Source organism: Oncorhynchus keta, chromosome 23 (genome assembly GCF_023373465.1).
Source record: "Oncorhynchus keta strain PuntledgeMale-10-30-2019 chromosome 23, Oket_V2, whole genome shotgun sequence".
In the NCBI taxonomy this organism is placed as follows: domain Eukaryota; kingdom Metazoa; phylum Chordata; class Actinopteri; order Salmoniformes; family Salmonidae; genus Oncorhynchus; species Oncorhynchus keta.
Window position 1 is genome coordinate 19,889,499 of NC_068443.1, and position 21,042 is coordinate 19,910,540.

The window sequence follows — 21,042 nt, forward strand, 5'->3', positions numbered from 1 at the left end:
AGTAGGAGAGGAAGGGAAGGATGAGAAGGAGGAGAAGAAGGTGAAATGAGATAGAGGAAGGGAGGGGAAATGAGTAGGAGATTAGATGGAGGATAAAGAGGAGTAGGTGGAGAGGAGAAGGAAGAGGAGAGGAGAAGAGAATGAGGAAGGAGAGGAGAAGTGGGAGAAGGAGGAGAAGGAGAGGAGGAGGAGGAGGAGGAGGAGGAGGAGGAGGAGAGGATGCATGCAGCCAGAACCTGGCTGAGACAGAGAGAGGAGATCTTCATGAATCTTTAATCAGGCTCCTCTATACTTAGGCCTTCTCAGCTTCTCCAATTTCGGACATTTAGATGAAATCTGCTCTTCATATTATGAGGACATGATAAGCCAAGGTCAACACACTGACTAACCACAGACACATAAAAACCTGCTACTTCTGGCCCCTCTATATGCATCAGTTAGCTTAGTACGGTAAGTGCTGTATTTATCTCAATTAATTTAGCTCAACAACAAACAGCATTATGGTTATTTTTAGAGTTCTGAAAGTGAAAAGAATAATGCTCCATTACAATACCTATAAAACCCCATTTTTAATTCTCTGTCTTAATGGACTTACTATACATGGATTCAAATACTTGCCTATTATTTCTATGTGAATGGTGACAATGCATGGAACACTAGAGGAGTCTGTGTCGGCACACGTTTAACAGTGCGGCATCATTTTTCAATTTAGACCTTTGTCTCCCCACATAGAACCTTAATGTCCACGGTGAGGCGTCTATGTAATTATGATAAGTCATTTGCCTCTCAGTTTCACTTCTGCTGCTGTACAAAGACACTGCGCTGCATGACAAACTCCTCCTGGTTCTAGGCTTTCATTACTCAAATCAATGGCCCATTTCATCGAAATACAATCCTTCCCCTGTCTCCGCAGCAGGACGATTAAGTTCCATTCAAATTCTGCTGACATGATTTTATCTCCTCTGCAGGGGGTTGTGGGTAAAGAAAAAGACTGAACCAGACAGAAATGACAGGTGAAATGTTGGAGAAAATAAATGTTCCTCAGCTTACTGCAAATCAAAATGCTGTGTTGTAAAAGACTTGTGAACATAAAATGAACCTGAAATGTTTTAAGTTCCGAAGATACAGTAGTTTAAATATCTGAGTGTTTGTCTTAGTTACTGCTGACAAAGCCTTCGAGATGATTAAAAGATTTCCATGGGCATTTTCAAAAGAATAACAGTGATATATTGAAACCTCTACTGTACTGGAAATCAGCATATGTTTGCTTCATAATGCATGATGAATGGGCTCAGAAGAGATTTGGTCCGGCCATTTGACACCTTAACAGTTTACATTTCAGAGCAGATACAATTTTAGAAATGGCTAGTATTCCCAACTGCTAAGAAAAAATGACCCTTGTTAATAAAATGAGGGACAAAAACTTGTGGCAACTGTTTAAGAAAGTGCTTTGGCATTGCACCGTATAGGGATTGGCATCACACTGTAGGAACTGGCATTGCCTACTAGGGATAGATACAAATCCAGCCTTATATTCACGCCTGAGACAGAAAAATTCACACTTTGTCTCGTACCTGAATTTTAATCAACCCAGAGCTACGTACAATATTCCTTTAATCAACATGCCAGGATTGCTTTCCAACAATGCCAAATGCTTAGTCCTAATGAGCAGCTTGTGAATTTTAATCATCTACTCCATAATTTGAAAAGGAAGACATATTTAACATATTTGTTAACATATTTTGAATGTTTCAGTCATATTTACCCCAGGGTATTACTGTACTGTAAAATATGTAGTCTGCATCTACTGAGCTCATCAACCTTTTTTATTCTTATATTTTCTTATTGTAGAAGCATTATTGAGAGGGAACCCACAAGTAAACACTTCGTTGCACTGTGTATACCATATGTATCCTGTGCGAGAATAAACTTGAACTTGAACTTAAGGTGTGGTGGTATCTCTTCTCATGACCGCCTTGGACACAGCTGGAATGACGTAGAACGAAATTAATCTTGGCCACAATAAATCTCCTAATTTAAATCTCCTGACATTCATAAACATCATTCATAAACATAAATTAAATTATAATTAAACTCACCCTCTGGTATATCTTCAAAACCATCTCTTGAAGCAACAAACTACTTGAATTACTACAATTAAACAGAAATACCCCCTACAGACTTTAAAAGTACCTACACAATTATATTACCTTATATTCAAATGTATTCATAACTTAAGCAAGAGACAGGATCCTCTTTCAAAAAATTAATTACAATCCATCGCCTGGGTGCATAGGCTCGGTAAGGCTTTAGTTCTTCAACTCATTGACTGCATCTGTCTGGTTTTAATATATTTCATAACTGAGTGTACACAATTAGATCCCTGATTTAGATATATTATAACATTGTTGGAAATGTCATGTAGCTCTTTCTGTCTGGAATTCTGGAGTCTCGGAAAGATCAATAATAGTCCTCCGTGGATCAGTGCTTACTACTTTACTCTGACAGATCCCCTTCAGTTGAATCCGCCGATACCCATAGACTGCCTCTGAGACTGCCCCATCCATCCGTTCTTACCGTTGTAAAGTTCTCCGGACCGCACTCCCTCCCTCTGTATTTGCAGTCGAGCAGCATCTCGTCTATGTTGTGACTTGTCCGCTGCACAAACTCCAGCATGTTGAATGTCTTGCTGGGGAAGAACTTACTGTTGTCTGTGGGCGTCCCCAGTGCAGCCAGGAAGTCATCAAAGTCTCCCTGCTCCACGCCGAGCATCCCGGCCATCCAGAACAGGTCGTTCCTCGTCATCTGGGACTTACGGAAGCTGTTATAGTTACAGAGAGTAATGGCTGGGAAGGGCATTACAGGGCTGTCCATCTCGTCCAGGATGGTGACGTGGGGGTACTGGTAGTACAGCATCACCATTCCTGCCACCTGGTAGAGGAAGGAAGACAGGGAGCTGGTGAACGCGATGGACCAGAGAAGACGCCGGATGGTCACCCCACCGGGAAGGAAGATGTGGCTGAGGCCATGGAGAGTGCAGTTGGCCCCGAACACCGTGATGTCAGAGGGCCCCCGGGGCTGCTCTTCTTCCTCTGTCGGGGAACCCATCCTCCTAAATCAAGTAGCGAATTTGATTTGATTTTTGATTTGAATGTAGGAGTTCCTTCACAACCACAATGTCTGCTCTGTTGGCCTGGGAAAGCTCTAAAAGACACTTCCATTCAACTCCAACTTCTGCTAATGTACACAAACTCCTGGTGCTCCGGTGAAGCTCAGATAGACCGTTGGTGGCAGGGAGGTTGTCCAAAAGTAAAAGGGGCGAAGGCAATAGAACCAGGAAGGGTCCAGTTTCCCCAGCACCCAAAGGGAGAACAAGGGGTGGGTTATCATCAGAAGCAGGAAAGGAGAAATGGATTGCTGAATCAACCAATCCTTTGCGAGATCTTAGAGGGCACATTGAAGAGCAGGAGATAGAGTTTCATTAGGATATGAGACATAGGGCTGGGTGGGGCAGAGGGTTCAATCAGAGACACAGACACCACAGCAATGACGCACATTGAATTGAATTATAGGAGATACGGGACTAGAAATTCACAGGCGGCACATATAAGAAAGTGCTATATGCCTAGAAGAAACCTAAAGAAACGTCTTTGGATCTCAATGTTCTCTGCATGATGTGGCTACAAGGTCATGATCAGCATGGAGTTATAATGTTATTGAATAGACAGACACTGGAATTCATATTTTCACTGGCAGCATAACGGTACTATGCTACAGAATACAGGAGAAGTCAGGTATCAATATTTGTGTAAATGTATCATTTAAATATGTTTTATTTTTTTTGCTTCTTCAATGATTCTGTCTGGCCTGACTCTAGCAACCTAGCACACCAGTTCCATCCAATGACTTTAAGGCTGTTCCACAATCTAATGAAAAAACATGTCTGCATCGCCTGTATGCTTCTCTAAAACCAAAACGTCAACTAGAGGGAGCTGGACTCTTAACTTTGCTCAGCAGTTTACAGTGTGTCTTATTCTGCAGCCTCCCTACAACATACATAATTAATGAGGACTAAGGTATAATGGGGACTAGGCCGATGTGATGCAAGCCTGGCCAAGGCCATTATCATAGGCATCTGTTCCCATTCAAAATTTGATCTGATGCAGACATGCTAGGGCAGATTTTCAGGTTAAAGAAATGTCTAGGTAACTGAAGAGCGCTATCAAATTGTTTATGAGCTTTATGTTTTAGCAAACATAACTATACATAGACATGTTCAATCTTTATTATTATCATTATGTTTATAATTGTAATTCAGTGTGATGTAGATCATAGGTGGGCAAGAGAATTTGGTCAAAGAGCGAGGTGAACTATATCAAATATACTCTTGTATTTGAAGAGCCAATGTTTGAGTTGGTTTTACAGCCACTGTGGTGAAGTGAATTTCCTGTGGAGAATTTCAACAGTGGGAAAGGGCTTAGAATAATCTCTGTTCCCTTTGTCCCAACGCAGGGAACAGACAGGACTGTGCAGGAGGGTGGCTGTGAACACTATCTTTACAATAGTCAGAAAATAAATCCCATTCCACCTTGGGCTGGCAGCACAGACCATAGAGTTTGTAAGAAAAGTGGTTGAAACTGAATTAAGGTTTAGGTGAGGGTTATCAGGGTTCCAATCACAACGCTGTTGTGAACCCAGAAATTATAGTATATGATTTTGAGTGACATGTTTACACTGAGTTGCTCTTATACCTATGTAATAACGCTGTAAATATTCTAGTAAAAACATAACAGTGAAGATGGCCTATAAAACAGTAAGTAAAATGAACAAAAATATAAATGCAACATGTAAAGTGTTGGTCACATGTTTCATTGGTTGAAATAAAAGATCCCAGACATGTTCCATATGCACACAAAGCTAATTTCTCTCAAATGTTGTGCACAAATCTGTTTTAGTGAGCATTTACATCCACCTGACAGGTGTGGCATATGAAGAAGCTGATTAAACAGCATGATCATTACACATGTGCACGTTGTTCTTGGGACAATAAAAGGCCACTATAAAATGTGCAGTTTTGTCACACAGAGCAATGCCACAGAAGTCACAAGTTATGAGGGATCGTGCAATTGGCATAAAAACTGCAGGAATGTCTACCAGAACTGTTGCCAGAGAATGCAATATTAATTTCTCTACAAACTTTGTTTTAGAGAATTTGGTAGTACATCCAACCGGGCACATAACCGCAGACCATGTGTAACCACGCCAGCCCAGGACCTCCACATCCAGCTTCTTCACCTGTGGGATCACCTGAGGCCAGCCATCCAGATAGCTGATGAAACTCCGGGTTTGCACAACCAAATCATTTCTGCACTAACTGTCAGAAACAGTCTCAGGGAAGCTCATCTGAGTGCTTGTTGTTCTCACAAGGGTCTTGACCTGACGCAGTTTGGCGTCATAACCAACTTCAGTGGGCAAATGCTCACTTTTAATGGCCACTGGCATGCTGGAGAAGTGTGCCCTTCATGGATGAATCCTGGTTTCAACTGTACGTCATGGCGTCATGTGGGCAAGCAGTGTGCTAATGTCAACGTTGTGAACAGAGTGCCACATGGTGGAGGTGGGGTTATGGTTTGGGCAGGCAATGAACACAATTGCATTTTATCGATGGTAATTTGAATGTACAGAGTTACCGTGACGAGATCTTGAGGCCCATTGTCGTGCCATTCATCCGCCACAAACTCCTCATGATTCAGCATGATAATGCACGGCTCTATGTCGCAAGGACCTGCACACAATTCCTGGAAACTGAAAATGTCCCAGTTCTTCCATGGCCTGCATACTCACCAGACATGTCACCCATTGAGCATTTTTTGGCATGCTCTGGATTGACATGTACTACAGCATGTTCCAGTTCCTATGAATTTCCAGCAACTTCCCACAGCCATTGAAGAGGAGTGGGACAACAATGAACAGGCCACAATCAACAGCCTGATAAATTCTATGCGAAGGAGATGTGTCGCGCTGCATGAGGCCAGTGGTGGTCACACCAGATACTGACTGGTTTTCTGATCCACGATCCTACCTTTTTTTTAAATTATCTTTGACCCGACAAGTGCATGTCTGTATTTCCAGTTACAGTTGAAGTCGGGAGTTTACATACACCTTAGCCAAATACATTTAATCCTAGTAAAAATTCCCTGGTTTAGGCCAGTTAGGCCTTTAAGAATGTGAAATGCCAGAATAATAGTAGCGAGAATGATTTATTTCAGCTTTCATTTCTTTCATCACATTCCCAGTGGGTCAGAAGTAAACATAAACTCAATTAGTATTTGGTAGCATTGCCTTCAAATTGTTTACCTTGGGTCAAATGTTTTGAGTAGCCTTCCACAAGCTTTCCACAATACGTTGGGTGAATTTTGGCCCATTCCTCCTGACAGAGCTGGTGTAACTGAGTCAGGTTTGTAGGCCTCCTTGCTCGCACATGCTTTTTCATTTCTGCCCACAAATGTTCTATGGGATTGAGGTCAGGGCTTTGTGATGGCCACTACAATACCTTGACTTTGTTGTCCTTAAGACATTTTGCCACAACTTTGGAAGTATGCTTGGGGTCATTGTTCATTTGGAAAACCCATTTGCGACCAAGCTTTAACATCCTGACTGATGTCTTGGGATGTTGCTTCAAAATATCCACGTAATTTTCCCTCCTCATTAGGCCATCTATTTTGTGAAGTGCACCAGTCCCTCCTGCAGCAAAGCACCCCCACAACATGATGCTGCCACCCCGTGCTTCATGGTTGGGATGGTGTTCTTCGGCTTGCAAGCCTCCCCCTTTTTCCTCCAAACATAATGATGGTCATTATGGCTAAACAGTTCTACTTATGTTTCATCAGACCAGAGGACATTTCTCCAAAAAGTTCAATCTTTGTGCCCATGTGCAGTTGCAAACCGTAGTCTGGCTTTTTTATGGCAGTTTTGGAGCAGTGGCTTCTTCCTTGCTGAGCGGCCTTTCAGGTTGGGTCGATATAGGACTCGTTTTACTATGGATATAGATACTTTTGTACCTGTTTCCTCCAGCATCTTCACAAGGTCCCTTGCTGTTGTTCTGGGATTGATTTGCACTTTTTGCACCAAAGTACGTTCATGTCTAGGAGACAGAACTCGTCTGTTTTCTGAGTGTATGACGGCTGCGTGGTCCCATGGTGTTTATACTTGCGTACTATTGTTTATACAGATGAACGTGGAACATTCAGGCGTTTGGAAATTGCTCCCAAGGATGAACCAGACTTGTGGAGGTCTACAAATCCAAATGACTCAAATGATGTCAACTAGCCTATCAGAAGCTTCTAAAGCCATGACATCATTTTCTGGAATCATTTTCAGCTTTTCCAAGCTGTTTAAAGGCACAATCAACTTGTATTTAAACTTTTTAAACTTCTGACCCACTGGAATTGTGATACAATGAATTGTAAGTTAAATAATTTGTCTGTAAACAATTGTTGGAAAAATGACTTGTGTCGTGCACAAAGTAGATGTCCTAACCGACTTGCCAAAACTATAGTTTGTTAACAAGAAATTTGTGGAGTGGTTGAAAAACGAGTTTCAATGACTCCAACCTAAGTGTATGTAAATGTATGACTTCAACTGTATGTGAAATCCATAGATTAGGGCCTAATTATTTTTTTTTCAATGGATTGTTTTCCTTATATGAACTGTAACTCTGTAAAATCGTTGAAATTGTTGCATGTTGCATGCGTTTATATTTTCTGTCCAGTGTAGATCCCTTTAAACAGCAAACACACACCACATGGTTACTCCAAATGGGACAACACTACTGTGTGTCTCCAGAATATTATATTTGCAATTATGAGAGCAAACGTCCCCCATGGGAGGCCTAATCTTGAGTTTGTGGTGATGTGAAAGCACATTTCAGTAATTAACCTCTGCACCCTGAGTGGAGTACAAGTCCCTGGGACTCTGTGATCGATAGGGCACCAAGAGTTTTTCACACGCTGGAAGTTAGCTTTAGGTCCATGGTTAATACCCTGCCTCCAAACATCATCACATCAGTAGAATAGGACTTTTTTGCAGCAGGGCTGGCTGGCCAAACTCTTTTTATTTTCTTCCCTACAGTGGGGCGAGAGAAGCTGGAGCAGAGCTGCATTCACACGTGTGGAGATTACTGATCTCTTCGGAGACTAAGTGCCCCTTCTCATCATCCACTTTGTATCCCGGCCCAGCCATGCGATGGGAATGTCAGGCAGACCTGGTGTAGTGTATCTATAGCTGGCTGAGCACATGCTATCAGCCAACCACAAGGCTGCTATTTTCATAATGCTAAATAGGGCATTTGAATAAGCAGCATTGAGGGAGATGTTCTTTCTCTCTATTCTTTACATGATAATTACTTTCTCACCTGTTTTTTACAAGACCCCATCATCATCATCTGGAGAAACACCTTAGAACTACGTGCCCCCAACTGTGCCCCCAACTGATTGTGTTTTTTGTTTGTTCATCTGCGATGTTTGTAACTTATTTCTTTACTATTTTTGTACATAATGTTGCCACTACCATCTCCTATGACCTAAAATAACTTCTAGACATCAGGACTGTGATTACTCACCACGGACTAGAAGAATCCTTTTTCTTCTTTTACGACTCTGACGAGCCCGAGGTGGAGGGTATACGGCTCCCCCGGGAACAGGCCTCGACCAAGGGATCTGCGTGAAGAGGAGGTGGAGAAAGAGAGGCCGGAGGGCGGGCTGCCTTCTGAGGAGTCAGAGGCGATCGAATAAATCCCCGCTCCCCTCAGTTCTGCTCCAAACTTGCAATCTTTGGACAATATAATTGACAAGTTGTTGGGAAGATTTAACTGCCAACGGAACATTAAAAACTGTAACATTTTATGTTTCACGGAGTCGTGGCTGAACGACGACAATATCAACATACAGCTGGCTGGTTATATGATGTACTGGCAGGATAGAACAGCGGCATCTAGGAAGAAGGGGCGGCACAGCTGGTGCACGATATCTAAGGAAGTCTCGAGCCATTGCTCGCCTGAGTTTCTCATGATAAGCTGCAGACCACATTACCTACCGAGAGAGTTCTCATCTATATTCTTTGTAGCTGTTTACATACCACCACAGTAAGAAGCTGGCACCAAGATAGCATTGAATGAGCTGTATTCCTCCATAAGCAAACAAGAAAACGCTCACCCAGAGCTGGCGCTCCTAGTAGCCGGGGACTTTAATGTAGAGAAACTTAAATCAGTTTGACCTAATTTCTATCAAAATGTTAAATGTGCAACCAGAGGGAAAATAACTCTGGACCACCTATACTCCACACACAGAGATATATACAAAGATCTCTCTCGCCCTCCATTTGGCAAATCTGACCATTATTATATCTTCCTGATTCCTGCTTACAGGGCAAAATTAAAGCAGGAAGCACCAGTGACTAGATCAGTAAAAAAGTGGTCAGATGAAGCAGATGCTTTTCAGATGTTTTTCAGATGTTTCAGATATTTCAGATGTTTCAGATGTTTTTCAAGCACAGACTGGAATATGTTCCGGGATTCCGGGATTCCTCCAATAGCATTGTGGAGTACACCACATCAGTCGTTGGCTTCATCAAACAGGCAAAGAGTCAATACAGGACTAAGATCGAGTCGTACTACACCGGCTCTGACACTCGTCGGATGTGACAGGGCCTGTAAACCATTACAGACTACAAAGGGAAGTACAGCCGAGAGCTGCCCAGTGACATGAGCTTACCGGACGAGCAAAACTACTTCTACGCTCGCTTTGAGGCAAATAACACTGAAACATGCATGAGAGCACCAGCTGTACCGGAAGACTCTGTGATTACGCTCTCCGCAGCTGATGTGAGTAAGACCTTTAGACAGGTCGACATTCACAAGGCTGCACGGCCAGACTGTCATGCCCTGGCCATAGAGAGGCTTTTTATTCTCTATTTTGGTTTGGCCAGGGTGTGACTTGGGTGGGCATTCTATGTCCTTTTTTGTATGTTTTGTATTTCTATGCCTTGGCCTGGTATGGTTCTCAATCAGGGACTGCTGTCTATCGTTGTCTCTGATTGAGAACCATACTTAGGTACCCTTTCCCCCCACCTGTTTTGTTGGAAGTTAACTTTGTAGTTGTTCAGGGAACATAGCCCAAAGCTTCACGGTTGTTTTTTTGTTCTTCGTTTTGTCGTCATTTTTAAATAAAGTTCAAATGTACGCTTACCATAATGCACCTTGGTCCAGTCCTTCAGCCAGCCATGACACAGACGGATTACCAGGACATTTACTGCAAGCATGCGCTGACCAACTAGTGTCTTCACTGACATGTTCAACCTCTCCCTGTCCGAGTCTGTAATATCAACATGTTTTAAGCAGACCACATAGTGCCTGTGCCCAAGAACATTAAGGTAACCTGCCTAAATGACTACCAACCTGTAGGACTCATGTCTGTAGCCATGAAGTGCTTTGAAAGGCTGGTCATGGCTCACATCAACACCATCATCCCAGAAACCCTAGATCCACTCCAATTCGCATAACGCCTCAACAGATCCACAGATGATGCAGTCTCTTTTGCACTCCACACTGCTCTTTCCCACCTGGACAGAAGGAACACCTATGTGAGAATGCTATTGACTTCAGCTCAGCGTTCAACATCATAGTTAAGCTAAGGACCCGGGGACTAAACACCTCCCTCTGCAACTGGATCCTGGACTTCCGGACGGGCCACCCCCAGGTGGTAATGGTAGGTAGCAACACATCGGCCACGCTGATCCTCAACACAAGGGCCCCTCAGGGGTGCATGCTCAGCCCCCTCCTGTTCTCCCTGTTCACTTATGACTGCACAGCCAGGCACGACTCCAACACCATCATTACATTTTCAGATGACACAACAGTGGTAGGCCTGATCACCTACAACAACGAGACAGCCTATAGGGAGGAGGTCAGAGACCTGGCCATGTGGTGCCAGGACAACAACCTCTCCCTCAACGTGATCAAGACAAAGGAGATGATTGTGGACTACAGGAAAAATAGGACCGAGCAGGTCACCATTCTCATCGACGGGGCTGTATTGGAGCAGGTTGAGAGCTTCAAGTTCCTTGGTGTCCACATCACCAACAAACTAACATGGTTAGCACACCATGACAGTCATGAAGTGGGCATGACAAAACCTATTCACCATCAGGAGACTGATAAGATTTGGCATGGGTCCTCAGATCCTCAGAAGGTTCTACAGCTACACCATCAAGAGCACCCTGACTGTTTGCATCACTGCCTGGTATGGCAACTGCTTGGCCTCCAAGGAACTACAGAGGGTAGTGCGATCGGCCCAGTACATCACTGGGGCCAAGCTTCCTGCCACCCAGGACCTCTATATCAGGCGGTGTCAGAGGAAGGCCCTAAAAATTGTCAAAGATTCCATCCACCCTAGTCATAGACTGTTCTCTCTGCTACCACACGGCGAGCGGTACCGGAGCGCCAAGTCTAGGTCCAAGAGGCTTCTAAACAGCTTCTAACCCCAAGCCATAAGACACCTGAACATCTAGTCAAATGGCAAGCCAGACTATTCACATTGCCCCCCCTCCTCCCCACTGCCACTCTCTATGCATAGTCACTTTGTAACTGTAACTGTTTTAAAGTCACCATTGGCCCCATGGCGAAATCCCTGAGAGGATTCCTTCATCTCCGACAACTGAGTTAGGAAGGACGTCTGTATATTTGTAGTGACTGGGTGTATTGATATACCATCCAAAGTGTAATTAATAACTTCACCATGCTCTAAGGGATATTTAATGTATGTTTTTTTCATGTGTGCATTGGAAAATCTCCCTGGTCTTTGTGGTTGAATCTGTAATTGAAATTCACTGCTCGACTAAGGGACCCTTACAGATAATTGTATGTGTGGGGTACAGAGATGAGGTAGTCATTAAAAAAAGCATGTTGAACACTATTATTGCACACACAGTGAGTCCATGCAACTTATTATGTGACTTGTTATGCACATTTTCACTCCTGAACTTGTTTAGGCTAGCCATAACAAAAGGGGTTGAATACTTATTAACTCAAGACCTTTCAGCCATTCATTTGTAACGAATTTGTAAAAGTGATATTTTGATATGATGTGGTATTGTATTTAGGCCAATTACAAGATCTCAGTGTATTGTATTTAAAATTCAGGCTGTAACACAGCAAAACGTGGAAAAACTCAATGTGTGTGAATACTTTCTGAAGGCACTGTAGCTAGTAGTATATCCTGAGGTTGGATGGGAAAATAAATGGTGAACACAAATTGACTCATTATCCTACTACAGTATGTCCATAGATGAGACTGAGCTAAGTGTGTGTCTGTGTATCTTTATATAGATTTGCTTTACTAGGAGCTACAGTCGCTTGATTCCACCATCCCTCTGTGTTAGTATGTTATAGTAATAAAAGCATTCCTTGCCCAGAATGATGTAATGCTTTAAATCTGCATTGGAAATCATTCATCAGAGGGCCACAGGAGACTTCATAAAGCTGCTAAAGTACTCAAACAGAATACAAAGGCAAGCAAAGGCTTCAATGTGGTTACTTCAAAGGTCCCTCTCCAAAATAAATTCCTCCCAGTCGAAGAAACCAATTAGCTAGTACACAGACAGCAAGCGTAATATGAAAATTAAAGGTGATATTTCATCCCCACTTAAGGGGATGGATGATACAGTATTATATTCTGACAAAATTAGAATTGGAAGAAGTGCTCATAAACCTTGACTCTTTCCTTTCACTTTACATCACCCTCCCAATCAATGGTATTGAAAGCAGTGTTTTTATACTGACTGTCCGGGGGACTCTTTTCCAATTACATAGTAAATTGGCTTGGTGTAACTGTCATCAGGCTACTGCTACAGACTTCAGTTAACTTATTAGGCCCACTTCACCCTGTAATGGGCGTGTTGAAATGCATGAGCAATTAAATTAAAAAGCCCCAGTAAAACATCGTCTCCTACAACCTTTGACATCCACTCATGTGAACACTGATAGACCTTGCTTCTCTTATTCCCCCTTCCAATTACAAAAGTCACTATTTTAGCTAAATACATTACTTACTGTGGTTCCGGTTGGTCAGTGGTTTAGAGTGTTGGTATCATCAGGATTATGGTCTTATCTACAATATATCTTGCAGTAACAACTACAGTACATTGAAACCATGTAAATATACACAGAACGAAAAAATAAATGCAACATGCCACAATTTCAAAGATTTTACTGAGTTACAGTTCATATAAGGAAATCAGTCAATTGAAATAAGTGAATTAGGCCCTAATCTATGGATTTCACATGAGTGGGAATACAGATATGCATCTGTTGGTCACAGACACCTTTTAAAAAAGGTAGGGGCGTGGATTACAAAACCAGTCAGTGCAACCATTTGCCTCATTCGGCACGACACAACTCCTTCACATAGGTTTGATCAGACTGTTGATTGTGGCCTGTGGAATGTTGTCCCACTCCTGTTCAATTGCTGTGGGAAGTTTCTGGGTATTGGTTGGGAACTGGAACATGCTGTCGTACACATCGATCTAGAGTATCACAAACAGATTCAATGGGTGACATGTCTGGTCAGTATGCAGACCATGGAAGAACTGGGGCATTTTCAGCTTCCATGAATTGTGTACAGATCCTTGCGACATGAGGCTGCGTATTATCAGGCTGAAACATGAGGTGATGGCAGTGGACGAATGGCACGACAAAAGGCCTCAGGATCTCATCATGGTATCTCTGCGCATTCAAATTGCCCTCGATAAAATGCAATTGTGTTTGTTGTCCGTAGCTTTTGCCTACCTATACCATAATCCCACCGCCACCATGGGGCACTCTGTTCACAACGTTGACATCAGCAAACTGCTCACCCATGACACCCTGTCTGCTATCTGCCCTAACTGATGAAACCGGGATTCATCCGTGAAGAGCACACTTCTCCAGCTTGCCAGTGGCCATCAAAGGTGAGCATTTGCCCATTGAAGTTGGTTATGACAACAAACTGCAGTCAGGTGAAGACCCTGGTGAGGCCAACGAGCATGCAGATGAGCTTCCCTGAGACGGTTTCTGACAGTTTGTGCAGAAACTATTAGGTTGTGCAAACCCACAGTTTCATCAGCTATAATGAAGTGAAAAAATGTGGAGATCCTGGGCTGGACTGGTTACAAGTGGTCTGTGGTTGTGCGTACCATCAAATTCTCTAAAATTCTCTTATGGTAAAGAAATTAACATTAAATTATCTGGCAACAGTTCTGGGGGACATTCCTGCAGTCACATTCCTGTGGCATTGTGTTGTGTGACAAAACGGCATATTTTAGAGTGGCCTTTTATTGTCCCCACCACAAGGTGCACCTATGTAATTATCATGCTGTTTAATCAGTTTCTTGATATGCCACACCTGTCAGGAGGATGGATTATCTTGGCAAAGGAGAAATGCTCGCTAACAAGGATGTAAACAAAGTTGTGCACAAAATTTGAGAGAAATAAGCTTTTTTGGGATCTTTTATTTGAGCTCATGAAACATGGGACCTATGCTTTACATGTTGCGTTTATATTAGTAAAATAGTAAAACCATAATCTGAACATGTTGATTTCAACCCCACCCCAAAAAATTGACATTATTTTGGTAAAAACAGTAGGATAAATAGACATATAGGTCTCGTATTTTTTTTCCCTTTCAAATGACTTCTCCCACACCCACAAAGTGTCCTACAGTGAAGGAAATCTACAGTAATATTATTTATGAGGAGGTACTATCAGACGTTTCCCTTCTTGTTGCCCCACAACTTTTCTCTCATCACAGTCCAGGTGCTGTAACGTCACTGAGGACAGTTACAAACACAAAGGCAACTCATTACTTCGGACGTAGTCACACTGTTCAGGAAAACATTTTTGGTGTTGCTTGGTTGAACTTAGTTCACACCGGTCTTCGTTGTATTGGGTGCATTTGGGCTGATCAGCTGTGTTGTGCTGGACCCCTCAGAAGACAGACAGTGCAGAGAAAGGCATCAACTCGTTCTCCTTCCAAGAGCTGCCTCCTTAACAAGCTCTCTAGTGAGCCTAACAGATATCCTGCTTCTTCACTGAACATCCACCAAGTACATACTGACAGTATCTCAATCCAATTCTGTCTTCCACACAAGACCTAAGACACGCACGCACACACACTGACACACAGACGCACACAAACACACACGCTCCTTCTCTACTCCCCAGTAACTAGCCTAACATTCTCAACAGCCACCCACTCCAACCCTAAGTCTCCTACAAGGGCGGATACTATTAGCATTCGAACACATTACAGTGTAGTGTATTTAGCATGATATGTACAACTCATATGTCCTGGGGCTAAGTTACTAAATCTTTACCATTCTTTATACACACATACGTTAATAGGATTTACATGAGCATTAGCAGGGTTAGTGGCTTGACATTTGTATCCACTGAATAAGCCTGTCGAGTTAATCCATGGACGATGGCTGTCGTTCACTACATCTCTCTGTAGCAGAATCGAAAAGCAATTATTTTGTGGCCAAACCTGAATTAATAGAGTCTGGCAGCAGGTGGCAATGTTTATTTAGTGAGGGGACGCAGACAGTGGAACTGTCCTTGCTTTGTTTCTGGCTTGATGAGTAGACAGACATTGAGACACTCCTACAGGAGTCGTGCTATGACTAATTGATATAAAAAATGTATAGAAAAACAGAACATTTGGCATATTTTGTCAGATCAACGTTATCGACATTGGAAACACTGCAGCTGTAGAAGGCTATTCAAGTCAAGATGACAGTGACATTTCCCACACCCACAAGGTGTCCTATAAGTAGTCCATTTTAAATTGTATGCTGATTGATTCGACAGCGGCCGGCCTTTCCATCTTCCATCTAGGCTGGTCTGAATCTCAAGAGTTGCCTTACTTAAGCAATAGGGGGTGTGGTATATGGCCAATATACCACGGCTAAGGGCTGTTCTTAATTAAGCACGACGCAATGCAGAGTTCCTGGATAGAGCTCTTAGCCGTGGTATATTGGCCATATACCACAAACCCCTGAGGTGACTTATTGCTATTATAAACTGGTTACCAATGTAATTAGAGCAGTATAAAGACATGTTTTGTCATACCCGTGGTATATGGTCTGATGTACCATGGCTGTTAGTCAATCAGCATTCATTGCTCGAACCACCCAGTTTAAAATAAGCTTTAAACACCTCACAGGTGGTCTTATCCTTGATTTAGGTGAAGTAGATGACGTTTATAAAAATATGGCGTTTTTTTATTCATAATGGAAATGCACACATCTAAAACATTACACAAGCAATAGATAACAAATGCAGGGGCTGGATGGACATGATGCCAGATCCGACTTTATTCACAAATAAACCGTGGCTCTAGGACAAATACCAAAGTATTCCATCATTGTGCAACTATTGAGCCACAAATCATTCTGTTGGCATTCACAAACAAGCTATCTATCCTCCCAACACAGGATATGCCCATGTCAGAACAAACAATTGTGTAGATGCTCTATTTTCCCCCAGTCTTACTCGTAATGCATTTTCCCTGTATGCTAGTATTAAGACAAAGGGTCCAATTTTGAGGTGTAGATGCATAAAAGATGCATTACATTAGAAGTTCACCTTCGCCATGCATACCCCACCTGCTCTCAAGCCTCCATGACCAATACCAGAAAGGCTGGAAAACAAGCCTGTCCAGCATTGATAAATGCTATCAGGGAAAAACTGTGAATGTGCCTGTCTGTCTGACAGAAAAGCCATTTACTGCCTCCACATAAACACTGCAGGCAATTTGAGGGGCTATCATCATCTACTCTTATGTCCATGTCACTGTCAAGGAGAGAGAATAGAATGTAATATCAATATCTTGGTCGCTCCCTAGTGTATGTGCATATATAAATAGAGCCTTTCATCATATACACACTGTAAATGTCAAATATGACATACATTTTCAACCATGCCTGTTCAAGTTCATGATCAATTGGCATTTTGATCTCTTTGTCTTTACACCAATCAAGTGTGAGGCTGCAGCTGTTGGTTGTCAGATAGAGACTAGCCCTGTTTTAAAGACTAGCCCTGTTTTAAAGGCCCAATCTGTGATATTCACAACCATTTTGGATCATTCAAATGAATGATATGTACCCATCATTAGATACATAGTTCCATCTATGAATTTGAGATTGTCTCCATTTCTCCAGCCCTATTCCTCAGCTTTATAGCAAATCAAATCAAATTGTATTAGTCAAATGCACCGTATACAACAGTGAAATGCTTTACTTACGAGCCCCTAACCAACAATGGAGTTTACATTTTTTTTTAACAAGTAATTAAAGAGCAGCCATAAAATAACAATAGCATGGTGGGGCTGTCGTTTTTCCAAACAAGGAGTTTACCTTTAATAAAGATGGACCACTGATGGACCAAGTGCTGATGGATGGGAGGTTGGATGGATTTGGTTTCAGGGCTGAAGCTTTTTAATTTGTGTGAGATCTTTAACGGAGAACGCTCTCTTGTTTGTGGCTCTGGAGAAGAGAGAGAGATTAAAGTAACGCAACAGAAGTAAAGCCCCTGATCTACCTTCTACCTAGCAGCTATTCATTCCTTGGTTTCAGACCGCTAAACAATTCCAACACACAATATAACAACATTCTATACATTCATATAATATATTCTATGCACATACATAGTTTATTAATGCTGTACAAATGTGACTGTAAACATTGCAGAGGAAGAATACCAGCCAACCAACTAGATTTTCTAAGAAGTCCAAGCTGATTTATCCTGTATTTGTCATTGGATCCCACTCCTACGCTTGCAGCAAGGTGTGTGGGCTTTAAGTGTTGAACCGGGGTCTTATTTAGTGCTGCAGTCACTATGTCAAGTAGATGCATATACGTAAACAGTGGTACACATCTGAGCTGGATTTGCCTGGCGGGGTAAAAATAGACGTGTGGTGCTGTAACCTCCAGTCTCTTTCCTTCCTGTTGCACTCTTTAAATGGTGCGTCATTCAGGCTTGCTCAACACCTAAGGAAATGTGTTAGCATGACTAAATTGAGTTTACTTTACTCTGCATAACTTATCATGGGCATTTCTGACTCACACTATCGTCCCCAGTAGGGCAATCATTGGCATAATGGATTTGATTCACACAGCAGCATTTTTTTCATGAGTTTGAAGTGCTTTAGTGTAGGCTACATTGTATGAGGGTATCACACTTCATCCACTATCAATGTGTAGCACCCACCCAAATCATCATAATAACACCTATGGGTATTGTGTGCTGAAGCGCTCTAACTAAAACACACCACCTACACACATAGATGTAAACCATAGCCTGCGGATTAGGATTCAATAGAACTGCCTGCCAGTGGAGACAGGATGGTTGTTGATACATTGACAATGTATTCAAATGAATGATAGCTTCCAATCTGAAGTCCTTTTGACAGTTTTAATGATATAAAGGAAACACCCATACTGGTGATCTTGATGCTTCCAAACATGTCAGTGTTTCAGTGATAAAATAGGTGTTGTATTTCCTCTAAATGGGGACAGACGTTCCATATTCCTATGGGAAGCTGACTCTAGCACAATGCTCTTCGCTGGTTAAAGATGGAATCCGCAGTAGTGGGAAACAGCACCACTGTTCGCCTCACGGATGTTGTTATTGTTTTTGTTTTGTTGACAACCAGAGGTGGGGAGCACCGCCCATTCAAGGTATCGCCCATACAATTACAGGCGGCAGGTAGCCTAGTAGTTAAAGCGTTGGAGGTTGCAAGATCGAATCCCCAGGCTGACAAGGTAAAACATCTGTTGTTCTGCCCCTGAACAAGGCAGTTAACCCACTGTTCCTAGGCCGACATTGAAAATAAGAATTTGTTCTTAACTGACTTGCCTAGTTAAATAAAAGTTTAAAAAATAATAATAATTACGTTACAGCTTTAAGGAAGTGGTTAAATGAACAGTTTCTGTTAGCTTTTTCTGCTAGAAGTGAATACCCCATGAGTCAGTGGGTATTTCCCCTCCCCCTAACTCTTGATTTCCCCCAAATCAATATAATACAACCAGGAATTGAACACGTCTCAATTGTGATTGCTCTTGGAGATCGAATTTTATCATAGCCAGGCTTTTTTAACTAACTAGGTTGGCTACATGAGAATTAATTACGAAGGTGTGGCATTTGGTTTGTTCCCCTACATTATCCTTTGTTACATTAAAATGTGATAAGGAAGATGAATCTAGCATCTTCTATTGGCAAGTAGCTAGAAGACCGTTATCGACGATTGTCTTTGAGTGGCCAATCTTCGGAAATGCTTGAATGTCTTCTCCAAACGCAACTGGTTAGAAGGGAAAAATGCTGACAAAGCAGTAATGGATGAGTCTGGTACATAAGGTTAGTTTGTAGTTTTGTTGAAACTAATATTTATGCCATGGTTCCAATGGAATTTTTCTGCTGCGGAGAGGGAGACGGGGAAAGCAGTTCTGCTGCGTCAGTCATATTAGATGTAAATGGAAAGTATGGTGGTGAATAATGTAGGTATTGAGGAGAAGGTATGTGTGAGAGAGTGGTAACTGATGTTGGATGCCGCATTGAATGGAGCTGCAAATCAGTCAGGTATTTTGCTTAGTCGTCATTTACGTTATTATTACCATAATTAAAATGTCTAATAGTTTGTTAAGCTACAGGTTACTACATGTGATAAGAAGACTCTAATCTCCAATTTGGGAACAGAGAATAACAAGACAATAAACAGTAAATAGCTAACTTCAGTTCCTTTTCTTAATTTCCTATTTCACTTTTCAAACATATTCGGTAATTATTCAGTCTATAACCTACTAATCCTCACAATAAAAGCTCAATTAGTTTTACACAGAGAACACCATATTCCCCAACACTTCCCTGCTGCTAATCCTTCCAAAACTTTGCCATTATGCAGAATTTATGATTCATTAAATTGACACTCATCTCAATTAAACAACGTGCATTCATCTTTGCTAACATTGTTTTCATAAACAACCTCTTTAAATGTCCACCTTCTCCTATCTGTGATAACTTATCAAGGTGAAACTACCAGGGTTAGAGCCTGTTTAATATGCATCTGATGGCAATCTCAAAGCAGCCAATCTTAATTCCCATGTTACAGTATATTTTGGTGCCTGTTCGTGTGTACGTAGTACAACATTGACACTGTAGTATCTGAAAACGATCTGAGCAACAATGAAGCTCATTACATTGAGGTAATAAATAAATGGGGGCTCTAAAAAACACTATTTGAATGGGTGTAGTCAAACATAATGTTCCAGAGACATTCTGACAAGGTCAGAGCAAAACATGACATTGTTTTCAATTCCTGCAGCTCTGAGAATGTTTTCCTCGGGTGTTTTGGGATAGGATATTACGTGAACTGCACGTGGTTCAATTAGTAATTCAACTACATTTTGCCGTAGCTTGGTGGTAGTTCAAAGTGCTCACAATTTTTTTGTGTGTTAAACTGATGGGATTTGATGGGGATTTTTTAATTATGTTACGTAGATTGATGCACAGGTGCGTCTATGGACTCTTAATGTCACGCCCTGACCGTAGAGAGCTTTTTATGTCTCTATTTTGGTTTGGTCAGGGTGTGATTTGGATGGGCATTCTATGTTCTATTTTCTATGTTTTTGAATTTCTTTGTTTTGGCCGTGTATGGTTCTCAGTCAGGGACAGCTGTCATTTGTTGTCTCTGATTGGGAATCATACGTAGGCAGCCTTTTCCCCTTTTGTCGGTGTGGGAAGTTGACTTGTGTTAGTGGCAGTTAGCCCTCAGCCCTCGTAAGCTTCACGGATGTTCATTTTGTTTCTTGTTTTGTTGGCGTCATTCCATAATAAAAGGAAAATGTACGCTGCACTTTGGTCCACTTCTTTCGATGGCCGTGGCACTTAAGAATTTTTTACATAATGTGTAATTTAGCCTATTAAGCTAGAGATATCTGCATGGGCTGCGTCTCAAT

The 21,042-nt window shown here is 42.0% G+C and overlaps 1 protein-coding gene across 2 annotated transcripts in view; it reads right to left on the minus strand.

The window, feature by feature from the left end:
- Positions 1–21,042, minus strand: part of asic1c (acid-sensing (proton-gated) ion channel 1c) — a 149,307-nt gene that overhangs the window by 53,325 nt on the left and 74,940 nt on the right. The window contains exon 1 of one of the 2 annotated variants that reach the window (XM_052476789.1): positions 2,578–3,261. The exons of the other annotated variant lie outside the window; for it this stretch is intronic. Coding sequence (XP_052332749.1) covers positions 2,578–3,108 — 531 coding nt within the window. The 5' untranslated portion in view covers positions 3,109–3,261. Of the gene's footprint in view, positions 1–2,577; positions 3,262–21,042 lie in introns of those variants that run through there. 2 annotated transcript variants of the gene reach the window in all.